Source organism: Naegleria lovaniensis (genome assembly GCF_003324165.1).
Source record: "Naegleria lovaniensis strain ATCC 30569 chromosome Unknown tig027, whole genome shotgun sequence".
Lineage (NCBI taxonomy): Eukaryota > Heterolobosea > Eutetramitea > Acrasida > Naegleriidae > Naegleria > Naegleria lovaniensis.
The window spans coordinates 88,055-104,936 of record NW_025407849.1 but is presented as its reverse complement, the minus strand read 5'-3'; the positions used below and the strand labels follow the sequence as shown (position 1 = coordinate 104,936).

Sequence of the window (16,882 nt, the reverse complement as noted above, 5' to 3'; positions counted from 1 at the left end):
TCACCTTTATTTACTTTTTGCTTGGGAACTCTCTAATAAATTGTGATTTTCCTGATTCTCTAATTTCTTGCAACATTTGAACATTCTTTCCGCTTTCTTTGGTGGCAACAAGAGCTCTAATGGACATGGCTCTTAAAGCGTCGTACACAGATAATGTACCCACAGCACTGTTCTTACGTCCTGTAAATGGATATGAATCTGGACCTCGTTCTGTATGTTGAAAATGTAGTTAATAAAACAGGTAATGTTTTTGTGAAAATACTTACGCTGTTGGTGTGTAAGGAGGGCATACATCAATTCATTCAATTCAAAATGATTAATTGTCGAAATAATTGACATCGTTAACAATAACTTACGCATTGACAATTAATATTAATACGACTGACATGATGAGTCAATAAATCCACCAAAGGAACAAAGTATTCAGAATTCACTGCAACTCCAGACTCTGTCTTAATAAATACAGAAGCTTGTTGACCAAAGGAAGTTTGTGTGATGTAATCTTCAAGTTCTTGCACTGTAGAATATTTCACAATTGGTGTAATTGGACCAAACTAGAGATTATTATGATTGAAACCATCAACAAGATCATTCTCACCCTTTCAACGACGCTACACAACTACTTACTTGTTCTTCATGATACACCTTCATATCTGCAGTGACAGGATAAAGAGCAGTAGGTGCGAACAAGGCCGAACATCCTCTATCAATACGCTTCTCAAGATTAGTTTCCTGATCTTGTGAAAATTGAATTCCTCTTTCATTCACAATTTTTGCTCCCTTTTCAACAGCATCCTTAATGAGATCTCTCAAGACTGATGGCTTTTGAGGTTCTGCCAATGGAGTAATACTCACTCCAGACTCCCATGGATATCCCATCTTCAAGTTATCAATGGCCTTTGAGAATTTTGCAACAAATTCATCGACAATGGATTCGTGAACAAACAAAACCTTAAGGGCAGTACATCTTTGACCATTGAAAGAATAAGCTCCCTAAACATATATGAACAGTGTTTTCAAAAAAAATGTGAAAACATTATGATGTGTCAGCATGGTTCATTCTTCTTGAAAAAACTTACCAATGCACATTCAGCGACAGCAACATCAATATCAGCTTCAGGTAACACAAAGGCAGCATTTTTGGCATCTAATCCCAACACATTTCTCAATTTGAAGAGATTTGGATGGGAATTGATGAGTGAGTTGGCAGCATTGTGAGTTCCAATAAATGCCAAAACATCAATCAAACCTGTTTTCATCATGGCTGGAAGAGTTTCTCTGCCTGAGCCGTGAATGACATTGACAACACCAGCTGGGAAACATTCCTTAAACAATTCCAAGGTTGGATAATGGCACAAACCACCCGTTCTTGGTGTCTTTAAAATGACCACGTTACCCATAATTAAGGCAGGAATCAATGTTGTGTATCTATTGTTGTATCATTATAAAGAGGTTAAACAAATGACAATTGGAGAGTAAGATTTCAAAATTTTCAAATTCATTCTAGTGCCAAAAATCATGACTATTCATTGTTGTGTGTCACAACATCAAATACAGCACTTACACTACTACTTACCTTACGTCTCATTGAATGGATAATTAAATGGTGCCACACACAAAACAACGCCCAAAGGACTTCTTCTCACTTGAGCGGACACTCCTCCAACAGAAATAATTTCCGATTGCTTGGTTTCCAACTTTTGAAGTTCAAGAATGGTATCTCTAATGTATTGAATGGTTCTGTCCACTTCTTGCTCCGAAGCCGATCGATTCTTACAAATTTCCCACATTAATAAATTAATAATTTCTTCTCTCTTCTTTAGTAATCCCTCGACAAATTTCTCCAAACAACTAATTTTCTTTTCAGTGGGATAACTTGGCCATTCTCCTCTTCCCTTGTCAAAAGCTTTGACAGCAGCTTGGACGCACTTTCAGCTTCGTCTTTGGACATGAAAGCATAATTACCAATGTGGTATTTGACAACACTTTTTGATTCACTATCAAGAGTGGTAATTGGAGAATAAACAGGCTCGAATTTGCCTTTCCATTGAAGAATATTTCCTCCAATCAAATAATTTTCTCCATTGACGAAAGGGGTGGAAGGTTGTGCACTCATGATGGTTCCGAACTCTATTGGCTGCAGCCAACAATTTATGGATCATTGAATTGGTACGACGAGAGAGAGATCATACAACGAGGAGTTCAATATCAGCAGGTTCATGTTCCATATCATGATGATGATGAATAAATTAATTCCATAGATCCACATGAATATATCATCCAGAAGAAAAGATGATGAGAGTTATTCAATGTATATGTGTGTTCAAACGTACCAATCAAAATGGGAGAGTGGTATGGATGTCGTTGAGTATTTTTTTTGTAAATGATTACAAGTTCAAATCGACAAATTTGGAAAGGAAAATTTGACAGTGTTTGTTAATTGAGATTTATTTGGAAAGATGTTTTAAATTGTGAAAAATGGTTGTTTTGTTAAAGCTTCCTTTCCATGAAGGTATTTTGAGGCATTGCCTTCTCTCTGCTCTTTCTGGAAACGAAGCCAATTCGTTCTGTTCTTCAATGTCTGTGTGTTTGAGATTCGTTCACGTTCATTTTCAGATCTACAACTCTAGTTACTCATCAACTTGGGAACTTGTCGACAATGATGCATGATGTACATTAAGGCTTTTGTATCGTTTAAGGGGAATTGTTTTCAAAATATCTTGAATTGTATCTCCATTATTGAATATTGAGAACATAATGTCACATTCTGTTTTTGTGAGCTTTTGGCTTTGTTTGGCTCGTGAAATGGCTTGAGAGTGAATGGACCGTTTTTTTGATTCATCTATTGTGTCGTAATTGATAGATTCTGTTGAAATCATTTCATTAATGTTAGTTTTCACAGTTTCTTGAACGTCATTCAAATGTTTGACAATTTTTAAATAATGACATTTCAACAATTCAAAAGCCTCCTTGAATTGTGGAAAGTATGACAAGAATTCGCTGGATTCGTTCTTTCTAATGATATCAATAAAAGAATTTTCCCTTTTTTCTACAGAATCAAACATGGAAAGGGATATTTTCACATATTCTTTGCTTTTCACTTTCACTCGAACAAAATCCAGAGCATCTCTACTGTCAGAATCGTAAGATTGGTAGCATACCACAAAACCTTCATGTTTATACGGATCTCGTTCGTTGGCCACTCTCTCCACGTCCTCTAAACTTTTGAAGACATACCTTAATTTCACACAAGAAGCTACTTTCCAATTAAATTCTTTAGCGAAAGGTTCAGGATCCAGTTCTGTAAAGGTTTGCAAATCTCTCACTCCATGTAACACTAAATCATCTGTTTCATGCTGAACTACAAGTGGATGTTTGGGTGTGGTCAATTCAAATGTAAATGAATATTTTCCTTGATATATTTCTGAAGGTAAGGAATAATTTAAATTTTGAAAAGTATCCCAAACTAGTTGTGAAAATTCAAATGTTTGAGTTTTCTCTCGATGTCTATCATTAATTTCCTTATCCGATGACACACTATAAAATCCCAATCTTGCACATCCGTCAGGTGTTGATGACGATGCTACTCTCCACTGTGAATCAAAATAATAAAAATTCACAATAGAACCATCTAGCTTTTCATAGACTTTCACGCTCGATTCTGTGAAATGTTTTTCAATTAATGGAGTTTCATATTTTAAAGATAAATCTTCATTGAAATTGAAAAATTTCGAAAAGGGCATGTGGACAATTTTCACCCCACAATCATCTTGGCTCTCTAAATCTACAATAACACCTCGACACAATCTTGTGAATGCATTTTCAAAATTCGCTCTTGTCTGATTGTAGTGCAAACAAATCAATCGGTTCGGATATTCCTTGTGCGTGGAAATATTGACCGCATGTGTTGATTTGAAATATTCCGAAAGAAACAAAATTAGGTTCGTCCTTGATGGTGGTGTTTCAGACTCACCATGCCTATGTTCTGAAAATTGTGTTTTTAATTTCACGAGTTCATCAATTAGGCTTTGTACGTGTTCTGACATTTTTTCAAAGTGCAATTTCCAACACCACACAAAAATGCATCAAAAACTCTTCTTGAGATTTGGAGATTTGAGAAATCGGATTTGAAATAGGATTATAACAGGCTTGGATTTTAAACCTCCGTAAATGTTATCAACAACTTATTGAGTTTACAGAGCAAACAACGTTGGGAAATATGAATTGTCGATTTTAATGAATTTTATAATGATGATGCACACTCTCAATTTTTGTTTCGCTCACAAAAGAGTGGTTTTTCTCTCATGATATTTGCTGCTCCGAACCTTTAGGATGACAACTTTATGGTTCATTAAATCTATTCTCTAATTGTAGAAACTCTCTCAGTGCGTGATGGATAGTCTCTTTCTCCAGTCAAACCAGTAGTACTCGTTCCAATACCTCCTGGTGTTGTAGAAACACCAACACGACCAAGAATACCCGATACCATTCCTCCTTGTGGAGTACCTGCCATTTGGTTTCCTTTGATGATAGTATCTTCAATAAGGTCATTCAATCTCTCAATAATTTCTCTCACATTGACCACAAGAGCTTGTTGCAAATTATCATGAATCTTTCTACGAACTCTGCTCTGAATGATTGGTGAGAACATCTTGAGGAGGAGTTTGTGCTTTTCAGCTTGTCTGAATTTGATGTGCAATGTGTCGACTCCAACTTTAACATCCTTCACGTAGAATGGTCGATTCTGACTCAAACGAGCTTTCAATTTCAATTTGACATCAATGCCACCACGTGCAAAGTCAATGTCCATGATACCACGATCTGAGAGAGATGGGAAGGAACGACGATCAAAGACAAAGGCAACATCCTTCAAGTGAGCAGTCATACCATACAAGTGAGCACTCACGAGTGTAGCACTCTCTGCAAGCTTATTCTCAGGTCTTTGCTCGAGATAGTTCATGGAGGTTCTGTTCTTAACTTTGAATTTCACATCGTCTGGAAGGATATCATTGGCCTTGAGTACAATGTTGGAAATCTTAAAGTATTGAGTACCATCATCACCTTCGACTTCAATGGTATTCCAATTATTGATTGCTTCTTGGATGGCCACAAAGAGAATGGTTCTAATTTGTTCGAGAGCATTTGGCTTGAGAGTGAAGGAACCCTTTTCGTCGAGGAACAAGCGAGAGATCAATTTCTGAGATCTGTCTCTCAATTCAGCATTCAACTCATCATTTCTCATGGTCTCTAAGAGTTCTCTCGATGAACGAATCAATTCATTGGTAATATCCATATTCTTCTTCTCTTCCAAGATAGTTCTGCAATTCTTGAGACGCATTCTCAAGTTGTCCTTCTCGACTTTAGATTCGAGCAATTCTGGTTGCTTGTTATATCTTCTAAAGTCATTCATCAAGTCTTTAAAGACTCCTTTCATTCTCTCATCAGTCTTCAAGTGGACCATAAAGTCATTGTTCACTTGAAGCCATTTGTCAAAGATACGTTGCTCACTGAATTCATACATGATCAACTTGGCATAATAGAGAAGATTTCTAAAGTCCTCGTCTTGAGAAATTCGATCAACGGTTTTGTTGGTAGTGTCAACCTCACCCACCAAACTCTTTGCTTGATTGAAAATGTTGAATAGACCGAAGAGAGCCTTTTGGTAGTTTGGATCCTTTGAGAAACGTTTGTTAAGGGCCACAAATCGATTAATTAAGCGATCTTCAACATCCTCTTTTGTTTCTGAGGGTTCTCCTTGTACGTGTCCAACATGGCCAACATGACCATAATGGTGACTCACACCCGAGTAACTCACTGTGGAGCTTGGAGGTGGTGGAATGTAAGTTCCTTGTTGTTGTTGCATACCTCCCATCAATGGTTGTTGCTGTTGGCCAACAAATCCAGATTGTTGTTGACCACCAATCCATGGTTGTTGTTGCTGTGAAATTCCAAAACCTTGCTTCTTTCGACTTGGAACGTCCCAAGCATTACCACCAGCCTTAATATACAAGTATGCATTGATGAATTCATCCAATGAGACCAAACCATTCTGATCCACGTCTACAATTCTGCCCATCATCTTGGCTTGATACTTATCGAGACCAAGTCTCAACAGAGCCAACTTGAATTCAGTTCTACCCAATACTCCATTCTTGTTCAAGTCGAATTGGTAGAAGACTTGTTCAGCTTCACGAATGAGTTGATCCTTTTGTTGGAAGATGTCTTGTCTTGGTTGGAAGTTCGTTGGTTTCCATCTTGGGTGTAACGATGCCAGAATTGACTCTCGAAGCCACCCATTCCTGTCTTTTGACTGACGCCCAATGGTTGTTGAGTTTGTGGCATCCATTGTTGTTGTTGCTGGTATGGTTGCTGTTGGCCACTGACACCCAATGGGCTTGTTGTTGTGAAATTCCATAAGTTCCTACACCACCCAATTGTGGTTGGAATTGACCTCCTTGAATATTCGATTGAAGAGAAGGTTCTCTGAATTGATCGGACGAAGAGGTCATTCCATGTGGATGTTGTTGTGAAATACCACCTCCTGTTTCGAGAGGACCATATCCTTGATGAGAGGTTCCATAGAGAGAAGTTGTTCTGAGCTGCTCACCACCTTGCATTTGAGAAGGTTGCTGACTAATACCACCACTGCTGCCAACACCACCGATATAAGGTTGTTGTTGTTGACTAATACCTGAGGAATAAGGTTGTTGTTGTGTTGCATGCCTCCTCCAATCAATGGTTGTTGACTAATACCTGAAGAATAAGGCTGTTGTTGTTGGCCAACAAATCCTGATTGGATAGGTATTTGCTGTTGACTAATACCACTTCCTCCAACCCATGGTTGTTGCTGCTGCTGCGTGGAGAATTGTCCTGGCTCTGACAACATGCCTTGATTCCTGTGCAGATCACTCTCAGATTTCACTTCAGAAGGAAGTAGGACATGCTCACTAGGCTCATGAGAGAGTTGAGGAGAACCACCAACACCTGTCACAACTGTGGCATCTGTGGGGTGTTTCGTTGATAAGATGGAAGGGCCTGTGGTGGTTTCATCAGATGGACGAGTCAAATTCTTAATACCTTCAGTAATTCGACCCACAAATCCCTCTTCTCCTGCATTTTCATCGACCAGTAACTGCAAATATTGGAAGAAGTCCATCATGGCTTGTCTGAAATCACTGGAACGTATGACTTCAAAGACGAAATCTCTCAAACCAATGATCGAGTTGTAAATGTCTCGATTCGCTCCAGTCTGAGTCGTTTCATAACCTCGTTTCACACCATATCTAATATCTTCACCAAATTCTGGAGCATATTTTTGAGTCAAGTTTTTGAAACAGACAAGAAGTTTTGGATCTTTTCATCTGAGTTTCTTTCTTCAATGACCATCTTGATCAGATCGAGTAAGAGCAAAGTATCTCTTTGAATGAGTCTTCCTTCTCGATCTAAGAGGTTATGACTGGACAGGACACTTTGCTTGGCTTGCTCAATACCCACTAAGACAGCCTCATTCGAAGGTGGAATTCCTTCACGAATTCCAGCTAATCCTTGGAAAGCAGTTTCTGTCTGTGGATTCTGAAAGCGGATTTTAGTTGTTGGTTGATCACCCGTGTGGGGAACACCTGTGGTTTGTTCTGTACGATGTTCTACCATTTGTGAAAGTTTGTTTTTTTGTGTTAAATTCACAACTGCAGCTGATCAGAGAGAATGTTTTATGTGAAATGAAAATTTAGAAATTGGAGGTTTTAGGAAATGAAATTCAATCTCAAATGCTCGTGGAAGAAAATGCTCTGTTATTGGTGCATTAACATTTTTAGAAACAACATGAGGTGATTACTAAGATAGAGAATGTTGAAATTTGGAGTTTTTATGATATTTTAATGATCAAGTTACAGACTATCTCGCATGAGTTTCAAGTACTATCATGAAAGTGCCAATGGTGCCTTGTTGGCTCGTAAGGCAATACATGATTGTGCAAAAAACGACATGGACTCCCAAAATGGCTAGTCATTTTTTTATGGCGTTGCCTTAAATATTTTTTAGGAGTGACAAGTGGCTTTGATCTACAGAAATCAAAAAAAAAACCAAATTCACAAGAGCTCTGACCTAGATTGTACCATGACACAAACCACGACACCATTGCACTGCACTGAGATTACATACAAGGAGCTTGATCAACCGCTTCACACTCTCTTCAACAACTCACAATATTCTGACTTTTCCATTCTGTTCGCCACTCGAAAAGAACGGGTGTATGTGTGGCGTGGAATTCTTGCCTCCTACTCTGAATATTTCAATACCATGTTCCAATCGTCTCAACAATTTACTGAAAATGTAAATTCTGAAATGATGGTCAATGATCCCGAAGAGGAAGATTCCCTCTATAAACTGATACAATTTTTCTACACGGGAACTTTGACCTATACCTTGATCGAAGAGGCACTACAATTATTACTCGTCTCTCAAAAGTACATGATACAAGGAAAATTACCTCAACATTTAAAAACCCAAATTGAGAGCAACATTAATGTATCGAATTGTTTTTCGATATTTCAACAATTGGCTCTCCTAGATTCTACAGCTGAAGATTCGTTTGTAAATTCCATTCTGTCCATGGCTGTGACGGAAATGGCTCGAAATTTTTCCACACTATTGAAAGAACACATTGCCGATCTGTTAACCTTATCCCCTCAACTCATGCTGGTCATGATGCGAGAATTTTCCAAATTGTGCCATCCGAAAACCATGAAAATTGCCTCTGCCTTGATGAGAAGCTCGAGTACCACCTCCACAGGTCCTGTAGTAGGAGATGGTGTCGCTGTGATCCATGAAGTGATTCCTCCACATTCTCCTTCTACCTCTTACACGAGAAGAAAATTCGAGAGAATTTCACAACCTCAATTGAGACGAAATAGTCGATCGAGTGTGTCTGCACCAAATTTAAATCATCATGCTTTCTCTGCAGAAGGAATGGTCAAGTGTGATGGAAAACAATTCTTGAGGTTTTTGATGGACTGGATGATTATGGATGTGGATGCAAGAAAGGACGTCGTGGCTGAAATTAAAGCTCTCGAAAGTACTTTATCGTACTCCCAATAAAAGATATTTTGCCTTATTAACAGCACTCGCTCGCTGAATGTACAATCCTTTGGAGCCTTATTTATATAAGTTTGCGTGTAAATTAAAAATTTCACGACCATTTAAATAGGGAATATCCTCTTTGAATTGGAATACGTTGTTGTAAATATTCGCCAAAAATTAAACTTTCAAAGCTGGACCATCACCAAACTTTCTTTTGAAATCTTGCCTGATTTGCTTTTTGCTGCGACAAAAAAAATGAAAAACCGCCAAACCTTTTCATCAATCTTTTTCGTGCACTGATCGCACACTTGGATTCGAGAGAAATGTATATTCAATCTTTGGAAAGATCCATTGTGATTCAGTTTAATAATTCATGGAGTTGAATTTCTGTTACAGACAGAGGATTAGAATTATTGATAAAACACGGAAGGATTGATGATGCTTTATCGGATGTTGCAGATGCATGAACTCATGTTCTTACTGATTCCTTCGCAAATACCTTCCATGTTGTTCCAATAATTCTTCAAAACCTTCTAATCGGAGAGAATCCTTCTTACTCACATGAGGAATGAATCCTCGCATGCTTCTTGAACTAAATTCACCAAAATCAGACATGTTTTCAATACATGTATTAAACATGTTCGAAGAACCAAACGCAGTAGATGCATGCGAATATAGCATGTCGCTCCACTCGTATCTGCACTATCAAGGCATGTGGTGTCTGACATTTTGTATTTACACAATGTGGAATAAGTTTTTTGTTCAATCAATTGATTTCACCATTTTGATAATTGCCAGTTCATTGCGGAAGCGATGTCTATTGATCAATTTTTGAATTTTTTGGCGATACGATTCAAAAATTGATGCTAATCATTTGAAATAGTCCTAGTTAGCATTAATTTTTGGAAACACATGTCGAGGCATATAACAAGTTTATTAATGGACATACTCCTCATGCCTGATACAGAAGCGTATTGAGCTACATGCAGGTCATTTTGATAATCAAATATGAATTTTACATAATTTGATTATCCAGAATTTGATGTGTTAGTGCCTCTGTTGAAATTTTGATATACTCATTGTGCATGTCAGTGCACATGTGGAACATGCATAATGAATATTGTCAAAATTTCAACAGAGGGTTCACAATATTTTCATTCAGAGTTCTCATCAGAAGCTCTTTAATTCTTCTATCATTGGTGTTTCTCCGTGGTTATTGAGTGCTGTTTGGAGGAGTATATTTCACAATGGTGATGGAAGACTTGTTTTTCTTGTTGGTGGGAAATGACAAATCAGAAAAGTAGTATTTGGTTGAGTGGGTGCAATTTTTGAAAGCTTTTTGAAGAACGAGAAGACATTCTTGTGACAATGCTTTTTCGTCTTCATCTTCATCATTGATGTAAAACCACAAAGACCTCTTTTTTTCATTAGTTGACATCTTGGAAGTTAGAAAAGCTAGGTTGAACAAAGGATGAAAATGAAATTACATACTTTTGAATAAGGCCATCTTTCCCCTTTACTAACATCCTTATATCTCCTTTTCAAGGTTGAAACACTCACGCCAAGCATGCGTGCTGCAATCATTTGTGATGCTTTAAAATATTTCGACTTGGCGAAAGATCGTGGTCATTAGAACCAAATATGGAAATAACAGAACTCATTAATTCTTCTGCTCTAACTTGAAGAATGATCTACTTACCATGTCTTGAAGAGTCTAGTTGTTTATACAACAGTATGAATATTAATTTCAAACACATGTGCAGGAACGATCGTGTTGCATCCAAAGTCATTGAATATTCGAATCACCCACGTACATAGTAGAGATGTAAGACTACATGTACTTACCACTGGCAACCGAGCCTGATGGTGCTGACTTGGCGTTGTAGACGTCCGTGATGAGTTTGTTGCTTCCCCACATGTATGTACGAGCTGATTATTCCTTTTGAATTGTCCACTGAGTTGTTCCTGATTGGTTAATTTGTTTTGAGAAGGATTTGAAATCATTGGTACATGTTGAAGTAATAATTGAGAGGTTGATGAAGAAGAAGAGGGTTCTACATGTGGTTCCTCCACATTCGGAGCTTGAAACGCTTGACCTTGTTGTGGATACAAAGATTGTAATGAAGAAGCTGAGGATGTAGAGCAGCAGAAGAAGACGATCGTGTTCCTCCGTGATGTCATTTGTTGTCGTGTGAGCATGCAGCAACAAGCAGGATGTTTTTTAGAAGAACGGTCTGTGCGAAACACATCGTCAGTTCATTGTGATGTAAATTGCATCTTGGTAAAGTATTTTGGCACACAAGCTCCGTTAGTGCGCGTCCACTGCAGGGAGGTTCCACCTACTCAAAAAAGTCGTTCTTATCTTTCTCAACTGTGAAGACATGTTGGAAAAGAATCGTTTGATCCATACGACGGAAATGACCCTTCTTCTAAAATGTACAATGAGAAATGGTTAATTCTGAAATGAATGTTTGTTCAACCCAAGGATCAACGCTCCTTGATGAAGCTTAAACAAGATTTGCACTCCACACCCACCATGATGTGGCATTTTGTTATATTAGGCCCCAAACGCTTGTGCATCCTAAACTCCATATTTAGGGGTTGGTGCACGAAAACTGCTGCTGGACGGAAAAACCAGAGTGAACTCTAAATTGTTTATACGGATCATGGAAAGTCTTTGTTTAGATTGTAAAGAAACGCAATTGTATTTGAGATGATGAACCATTGCAAATAAATAACGCTACTTCTATAGCTCCAACCTATGAAAGTCTCACCTATGAAAGTCTCCTTGACAAAACCATCAAACAAAATGGATCCTCTTTCTTCATCGTTATCATCGACCTCGGTGCCACCACCACAACATCAAATCCATGCGTCCCAGTCAAAAGATCAAATCATATCAAAACAACAAGCACTTGCTGTTTGCGCTCAAAGAAAATCAGAGAAATGTGCATGTACGAATCTTGCTTCCTCTTCCTCATTAACAATCAATACTACAACCCCAAGCCATCATGCCAGATTGGAGGTGGTAAGTACGAGCATGGCTTATTCCGTATGTAGATACAAGATGTGTCATTACGATCCTGTCAATGACTTTGGATGCAACACGATCATTCATGCACATGTGTTTGACATTAATATTGATCGTGTTGTTTAAACAACTAGACTCTTCAAGACATGGTAAGTTGGATGTTCTTATTGTCAAAAAAGAGTTTAATACTAAATTTGGTTTCATCATGACTAGTCGAAATATTTTAAAGCATCACAAATGATTGCAGCACGAATGCTTGGCGTGAGTGTTTCACCTTGAAAAGAAGATATAAGGATGTCAGTAAAGGGGAAAGATGGCCTTACTCAAAAGTATGTAATTTATTGGTGTATTGTTTTCAAATGCAAAATCGTGTCAAAGATGTCACTTTATGAAAAAAAGAGATCATTATGGTTTTACATCAACGATGAAGATGAAAATGAAAAAGCATTGTCACAAGAATGTCTTCTCGTTCTTCAAAAAGCTTTCAAAAATTGCACTCTTCCAACCAAATATTACTTTTCTGATTTGTCATTCCCAACCAACAAGAAAAACAAGTCATCCTTCACCATTGTGAAATATACTCCTCCTAAAAGTACTCAATAACAACAGATATTTTTGTATCTTGCAAAAAGGTTGGATCAAAACCATTGTAATCGTTCATTGTAAAGTTGTGAAAGTTTCTTTTCATAGTTCCAAAAAAAATGTCTTTACACGACACGAAACCCTTTGTCGATCTTCTCACCAAAATTCAAGAAGATGCCGCCTCACAACGTTATGGTCAGATAGAGGCTCACACTCAAGCCATCATGGAGTTAGAAAAGAATGAAGAATCACAATCAAGTTCATCATCTTCCAATCCAACCGAAGACTCCTTTGACTCGATCAAGGAAATTGCCAAATTATGGCTCGCATTAGGAGAATTACAATTCGGATCAGAAACCATGGACGAGCAAGCCTTATCCAGTTTTGAAAAGAGTATTTCCAACGATGCAACAAGAGGAAGATCTCACTTCTTCAAGGGTCTTGTGTTGAGTGTGTTGGGACGTTTGGAAGATGCTCTGGCTGCTTTTGAACAAGCAACCGTGTGGAACCTGAAAAGGCTGCCTTTTGGTATGAGAAAGGAAGATGTTTCATTGCAATGGCATCAGCTAGTTCATCGTCTTTATTACTTGTGAACGGTCTTGAATGTTACAAGAAGATGAAAAGTATTGATCGGGAGCAAGCCATTCAGTTCGATCTCACAAATTCTTTCTATAATTTGGGAATGAAATTGAGTTTGGTAAAGGATTTTGCACATGCTCTGGAATCCTTCCAAGAAGCCATCGATTTACAACCCAATGATTTACAAATTCATGGGAAAATTGTTCAACTCTATGAAAAAATCGGTCAAAAAGATCAACGAGATGAAAAAGTGAAAGAAATTTATACCAAGTACAAGAATAAGGAATTTTCAGAGGACTTGAAACGATTCTGTCGAGATCAGTTTGAAATCTCATCATCTCCAGAAGCTGAAGGAAAGAATATCCATGTGTTTGTTTATGAACATTTCGAGCTCATTGGAAACAATGCTGTGAAATTTGTCTTTCAATGCACAGATTCGTCACAACAACAAGTGCTGTTGCGAATTTCATTGGGAAGTTATGCCATAACCAATTCATTTATGAAAGAGTTACATCAATATGCGGATGATCGAAGAGTTTATCATTTAGACGGATACTATCCAGGTAATTTACATAAAACCTTTGGATTCTACGAAGGAACGGAGGAAGGACCTTCATTGAGCTATGATGAGTTGAAAGAAAAAGTGATTGGAATTTTAGATGGAAGCAATGGAACAGTCATGTCCTCTTCGACTGGACCAAATAAATACATTTAAGGGACCATATGGAATCTTAACACACCTGAGGACATGAATGATTTCCGTTGTGAAAGAAGAAAGAAATACAAAAAAAATGACAACTCAAACTCATGTCATTCACATGACAAATTCATCATTGGAGCAGTCCTCTTCATTCAATTCTCCTCTACAACATATACTCGAAAGTGTACGAGCAGAATTTAGAAAGAAACGAGCAGGAGGTCGAAAATTATTTAAAGGACTAAATTATAATCTCGATATTACGTACATTACATCAAGAATTATTGTCATGTCCATTCCAACAGAAGATTGGTTCATTGGCTATTTCCGAAATGATGCGAATCTTGTTCATCAATTTTTGGAAGACATGCATGGAAGAGATCATTACATGATTTTCAATTTATCGGAATTTCGTTATGATAAAAAAGTGTTTTATGGAAATGTGATTGATTGGAATTTTCCAGACCATTACAATCCACCATTGGACATGATGATGAGTGGATGTCGTTGTATTCATGAATGGTTGGAACGAGATGAGAAAAATGTTGCAGTGATTCATTGTGCGGGAGGAAAGGGAAGAAGTGGAACGTTAATTTGTGCCTATTTATTGTACTGGTAGGTTTTAATTGGAAATGTGAAACGAATATGTGTGAAATTTCATATTTAATTATTTTTTTAATTGTTGTAATATCATAATTATTTTACAAATTATTGTACTGTCATAATTATTGCTAATAATTTTACTCAACATTGTATAATATTCTGCAATGGAATAGCTCCATGTTTAATGATTCCATCGACTCATTGAATTATTTTGCATTGCAAAGATTTGAAAAACCTGTCAGCCATTTTCGTCTTGTCAAAATGGAGGAATTAATTCGCCGTCACAAGTTCGATACATTTCTTATATTCAACACTTGAAAGAAGCGAGATTTGAGGAGGCTAGAAGTAAGGCATTTCATTCAACAACTGCTCCAACTTCTCTATTATATAACGAAACTGTTTTTGGGAAAATGTGTTTTTAAGAAAACATGATTACACACCGCATGACCGAGAAGTGACCATCGAAAAGTTCACCATGTACTGCCTGTCACCTTCAATAGTGCAAAGTATTGAACAAGATTTATTTGAATTGGAAATTGGTCATTTATCTATTCAAAAAATCTTAAATCCAACTGTTGAAAACTCCATGAGATCACAATTGAGTGTTAATGACTGTGAAGTTACAAAAATAACCGACTCTGTGGTAGGAAGATCACATTGTGAATTGTGTAAAGAAGAAAATTCTGCAAGCTTTACCTTTTCAGAGAACATTCGACTTTCAGGTGATATGATCATAATATTTGGAATTAAAAATCCACACACTCAAAAGAGAAAAGAAATTGGAAGAATTGGACTTCATAGTGCCTTCCTTCCACAAAATCTTGTGAAACTTTCAAAATTGGAAATTGATGGAGTGCACCGAAAGGACATTGTGAGTCAAGATTTTAGAGTTGAAATTTTGTTTAGGGAGATTTCAAACAATGACACTACGAACAAGAAGAATCACTTGTCAGAACCCTCTCTCTACTCCTTCGATTCAATCCTCTCACCCATTTCACACAAGCTCAAAAAATCAGAATTATTTTCCCTCCCATCCACTTGCACAACCATGAATCACTTTGCCTTTATATATTCCAAAGATTATGCACTTTCGTATCATCGTTACGTGAAAGATCATGTACGACTCGAGAAGGCACTTGAAACAAATCCAACACTTGAACAAACACTTTCACCGGCAGTCCTCTTTTCGAATCAGTTCATTCATCCAAGACCCATGCCTTTAAAAGTGAGATTGATTGCTCATTCGAATGAACAAGATGTGCACACTCATGGTAAATTTATTTCTGTGTCCATCACGATTGGATAAGATTGAGGACTTTTTCGACCAGTTTGACATGAATATGTGTTCGACAAGGAGACGAAGGACAATAAAAATGTTCTCAGAGTCACAGATTGAGGATTTTTGAAAAACTGAAGAAGAATATAGAGCGCATACAGAGGACAATTTTACATTCTCGAGATTTCAACATTGCAACATGTCCTTCCTATAAAAACAAATGATCACGAGGTGAGATGAAATCCTCCACCGATTGAATTGTAGTGAAAAATGTCTACAACAACCACAACAACTTCCAATCATGAACAAGATATTGTCCCAAAACAAGAACCCTTTGTCTTGATGAATCCATTCCATATCAACATTCAAGATGAAAAGGAATTCGAAGAGGGATGGCTCGATTGTGCTCGTTTCCTCCAAACACAAGATGGTTTTCTGAAAACAGCACTCCATAAAGCCATTGCACCTGAAAAAGCTCACTTTCAATACATGAATTATGCGTTATGGGAAAATCCATTGAAATTTTCAAAAGCTATCCAGTCCATGAAGGAACAAGGAATTTCCAAAAAATTGGACCAACTCGAACATGAATGTTTTCCATCCTTGTATCAAATTCATTTGGAAATGTGAAATTTCAACAAGGTCAATAATAAGGACAATTTATGGTATCAAAATTGTAATGGATACAAACACTGAAAATTAAATTGATATTTTCTAATCATTGTTGTTTGAATACACAGGCTCTTGTACAGGAGGAACGTTCATGGTCTTGAATTTATCTCGCCATAGTGAGCTCCTCTCCACACAATTAAAGTTTCTTGCCCCAATCAAGAAGCAAGTTCATTTATGCTCTTTGAGGGCGAAAAAGAAACGGCTGCAACCAACCTTCTCCGATTTGCAGCCGCCGCGTTTGAGGATTCACCAACAACAAAAACTATTGCATTCTAATAACAACAATTCATACAGGTAGGAATTACTAGCTGAGTTCGTGAGTTGTAAAAACGTGCCCTACGTCATTCCGAAGGCGTTATAATCA

General features: G+C 37.4%; 11 protein-coding genes across 11 annotated transcripts; 7 read left to right on the top strand and 4 right to left on the bottom strand.

Moving 5' to 3' along the window:
- Nucleotides 1-10: 10 nt before the first annotated feature.
- C9374_006300 (uncharacterized protein) lies at nucleotides 11-1,790 on the bottom strand (the record flags this gene model as incomplete). Its single annotated transcript, XM_044696146.1, has 5 exons — nucleotides 11-210; nucleotides 353-554; nucleotides 628-993; nucleotides 1,080-1,428; nucleotides 1,582-1,790. 5 exons carry the CDS (start codon nucleotides 1,788-1,790, stop codon nucleotides 11-13), a joined length of 1,326 nt encoding a protein of 441 aa, XP_044546991.1.
- An 840-nt stretch (nucleotides 1,791-2,630) lies between these two features.
- On the bottom strand, nucleotides 2,631-4,046 carry C9374_006299 (uncharacterized protein; the record flags this gene model as incomplete). The annotated part of the gene is made up of 1 exon (XM_044696143.1): nucleotides 2,631-4,046. One exon carries the CDS (start codon nucleotides 4,044-4,046, stop codon nucleotides 2,631-2,633), a length of 1,416 nt encoding a protein of 471 aa, XP_044546990.1.
- Nucleotides 4,047-4,357: 311 nt separating this feature from the next.
- On the bottom strand, nucleotides 4,358-7,650 carry C9374_006298 (uncharacterized protein; the record flags this gene model as incomplete). The annotated part of the gene is made up of 4 exons (XM_044696142.1): nucleotides 4,358-6,227; nucleotides 6,316-6,691; nucleotides 6,754-7,283; nucleotides 7,340-7,650. The coding sequence occupies 4 exons, from the start codon at nucleotides 7,648-7,650 to the stop codon at nucleotides 4,358-4,360; spliced, it is 3,087 nt and encodes a 1,028-aa protein (XP_044546989.1).
- Nucleotides 7,651-8,115: 465 nt separating this feature from the next.
- Nucleotides 8,116-9,096, top strand: C9374_006297 (uncharacterized protein; the record flags this gene model as incomplete). Its single annotated transcript, XM_044696141.1, has 1 exon — nucleotides 8,116-9,096. The coding sequence occupies one exon, from the start codon at nucleotides 8,116-8,118 to the stop codon at nucleotides 9,094-9,096; it is 981 nt and encodes a 326-aa protein (XP_044546988.1).
- A 1,195-nt stretch (nucleotides 9,097-10,291) lies between these two features.
- Nucleotides 10,292-11,259, bottom strand: C9374_006296 (uncharacterized protein; the record flags this gene model as incomplete). Its single annotated transcript, XM_044696140.1, has 4 exons — nucleotides 10,292-10,516; nucleotides 10,570-10,686; nucleotides 10,778-10,792; nucleotides 10,924-11,259. 4 exons carry the CDS (start codon nucleotides 11,257-11,259, stop codon nucleotides 10,292-10,294), a joined length of 693 nt encoding a protein of 230 aa, XP_044546987.1.
- Nucleotides 11,260-11,887: 628 nt separating this feature from the next.
- C9374_006295 (uncharacterized protein) lies at nucleotides 11,888-12,712 on the top strand (the record flags this gene model as incomplete). The annotated part of the gene is made up of 3 exons (XM_044696139.1): nucleotides 11,888-12,106; nucleotides 12,244-12,258; nucleotides 12,488-12,712. 3 exons carry the CDS (start codon nucleotides 11,888-11,890, stop codon nucleotides 12,710-12,712), a joined length of 459 nt encoding a protein of 152 aa, XP_044546986.1.
- Nucleotides 12,713-12,810: 98 nt separating this feature from the next.
- On the top strand, nucleotides 12,811-13,284 carry C9374_006294 (uncharacterized protein; the record flags this gene model as incomplete). The annotated part of the gene is made up of 1 exon (XM_044696138.1): nucleotides 12,811-13,284. The coding sequence occupies one exon, from the start codon at nucleotides 12,811-12,813 to the stop codon at nucleotides 13,282-13,284; it is 474 nt and encodes a 157-aa protein (XP_044546985.1).
- A 23-nt stretch (nucleotides 13,285-13,307) lies between these two features.
- Nucleotides 13,308-13,985, top strand: C9374_006293 (uncharacterized protein; the record flags this gene model as incomplete). Its single annotated transcript, XM_044696137.1, has 1 exon — nucleotides 13,308-13,985. The coding sequence occupies one exon, from the start codon at nucleotides 13,308-13,310 to the stop codon at nucleotides 13,983-13,985; it is 678 nt and encodes a 225-aa protein (XP_044546984.1).
- A 76-nt stretch (nucleotides 13,986-14,061) lies between these two features.
- Nucleotides 14,062-14,888, top strand: C9374_006292 (uncharacterized protein; the record flags this gene model as incomplete). Its single annotated transcript, XM_044696136.1, has 2 exons — nucleotides 14,062-14,582; nucleotides 14,744-14,888. The coding sequence occupies 2 exons, from the start codon at nucleotides 14,062-14,064 to the stop codon at nucleotides 14,886-14,888; spliced, it is 666 nt and encodes a 221-aa protein (XP_044546983.1).
- Nucleotides 14,889-15,045: 157 nt separating this feature from the next.
- C9374_006291 (uncharacterized protein) lies at nucleotides 15,046-15,876 on the top strand (the record flags this gene model as incomplete). The annotated part of the gene is made up of 1 exon (XM_044696135.1): nucleotides 15,046-15,876. One exon carries the CDS (start codon nucleotides 15,046-15,048, stop codon nucleotides 15,874-15,876), a length of 831 nt encoding a protein of 276 aa, XP_044546982.1.
- Nucleotides 15,877-16,116: 240 nt separating this feature from the next.
- On the top strand, nucleotides 16,117-16,476 carry C9374_006290 (uncharacterized protein; the record flags this gene model as incomplete). Its single annotated transcript, XM_044696134.1, has 1 exon — nucleotides 16,117-16,476. The coding sequence occupies one exon, from the start codon at nucleotides 16,117-16,119 to the stop codon at nucleotides 16,474-16,476; it is 360 nt and encodes a 119-aa protein (XP_044546981.1).
- Between the last annotated feature and the right edge of the window lie 406 nt (nucleotides 16,477-16,882).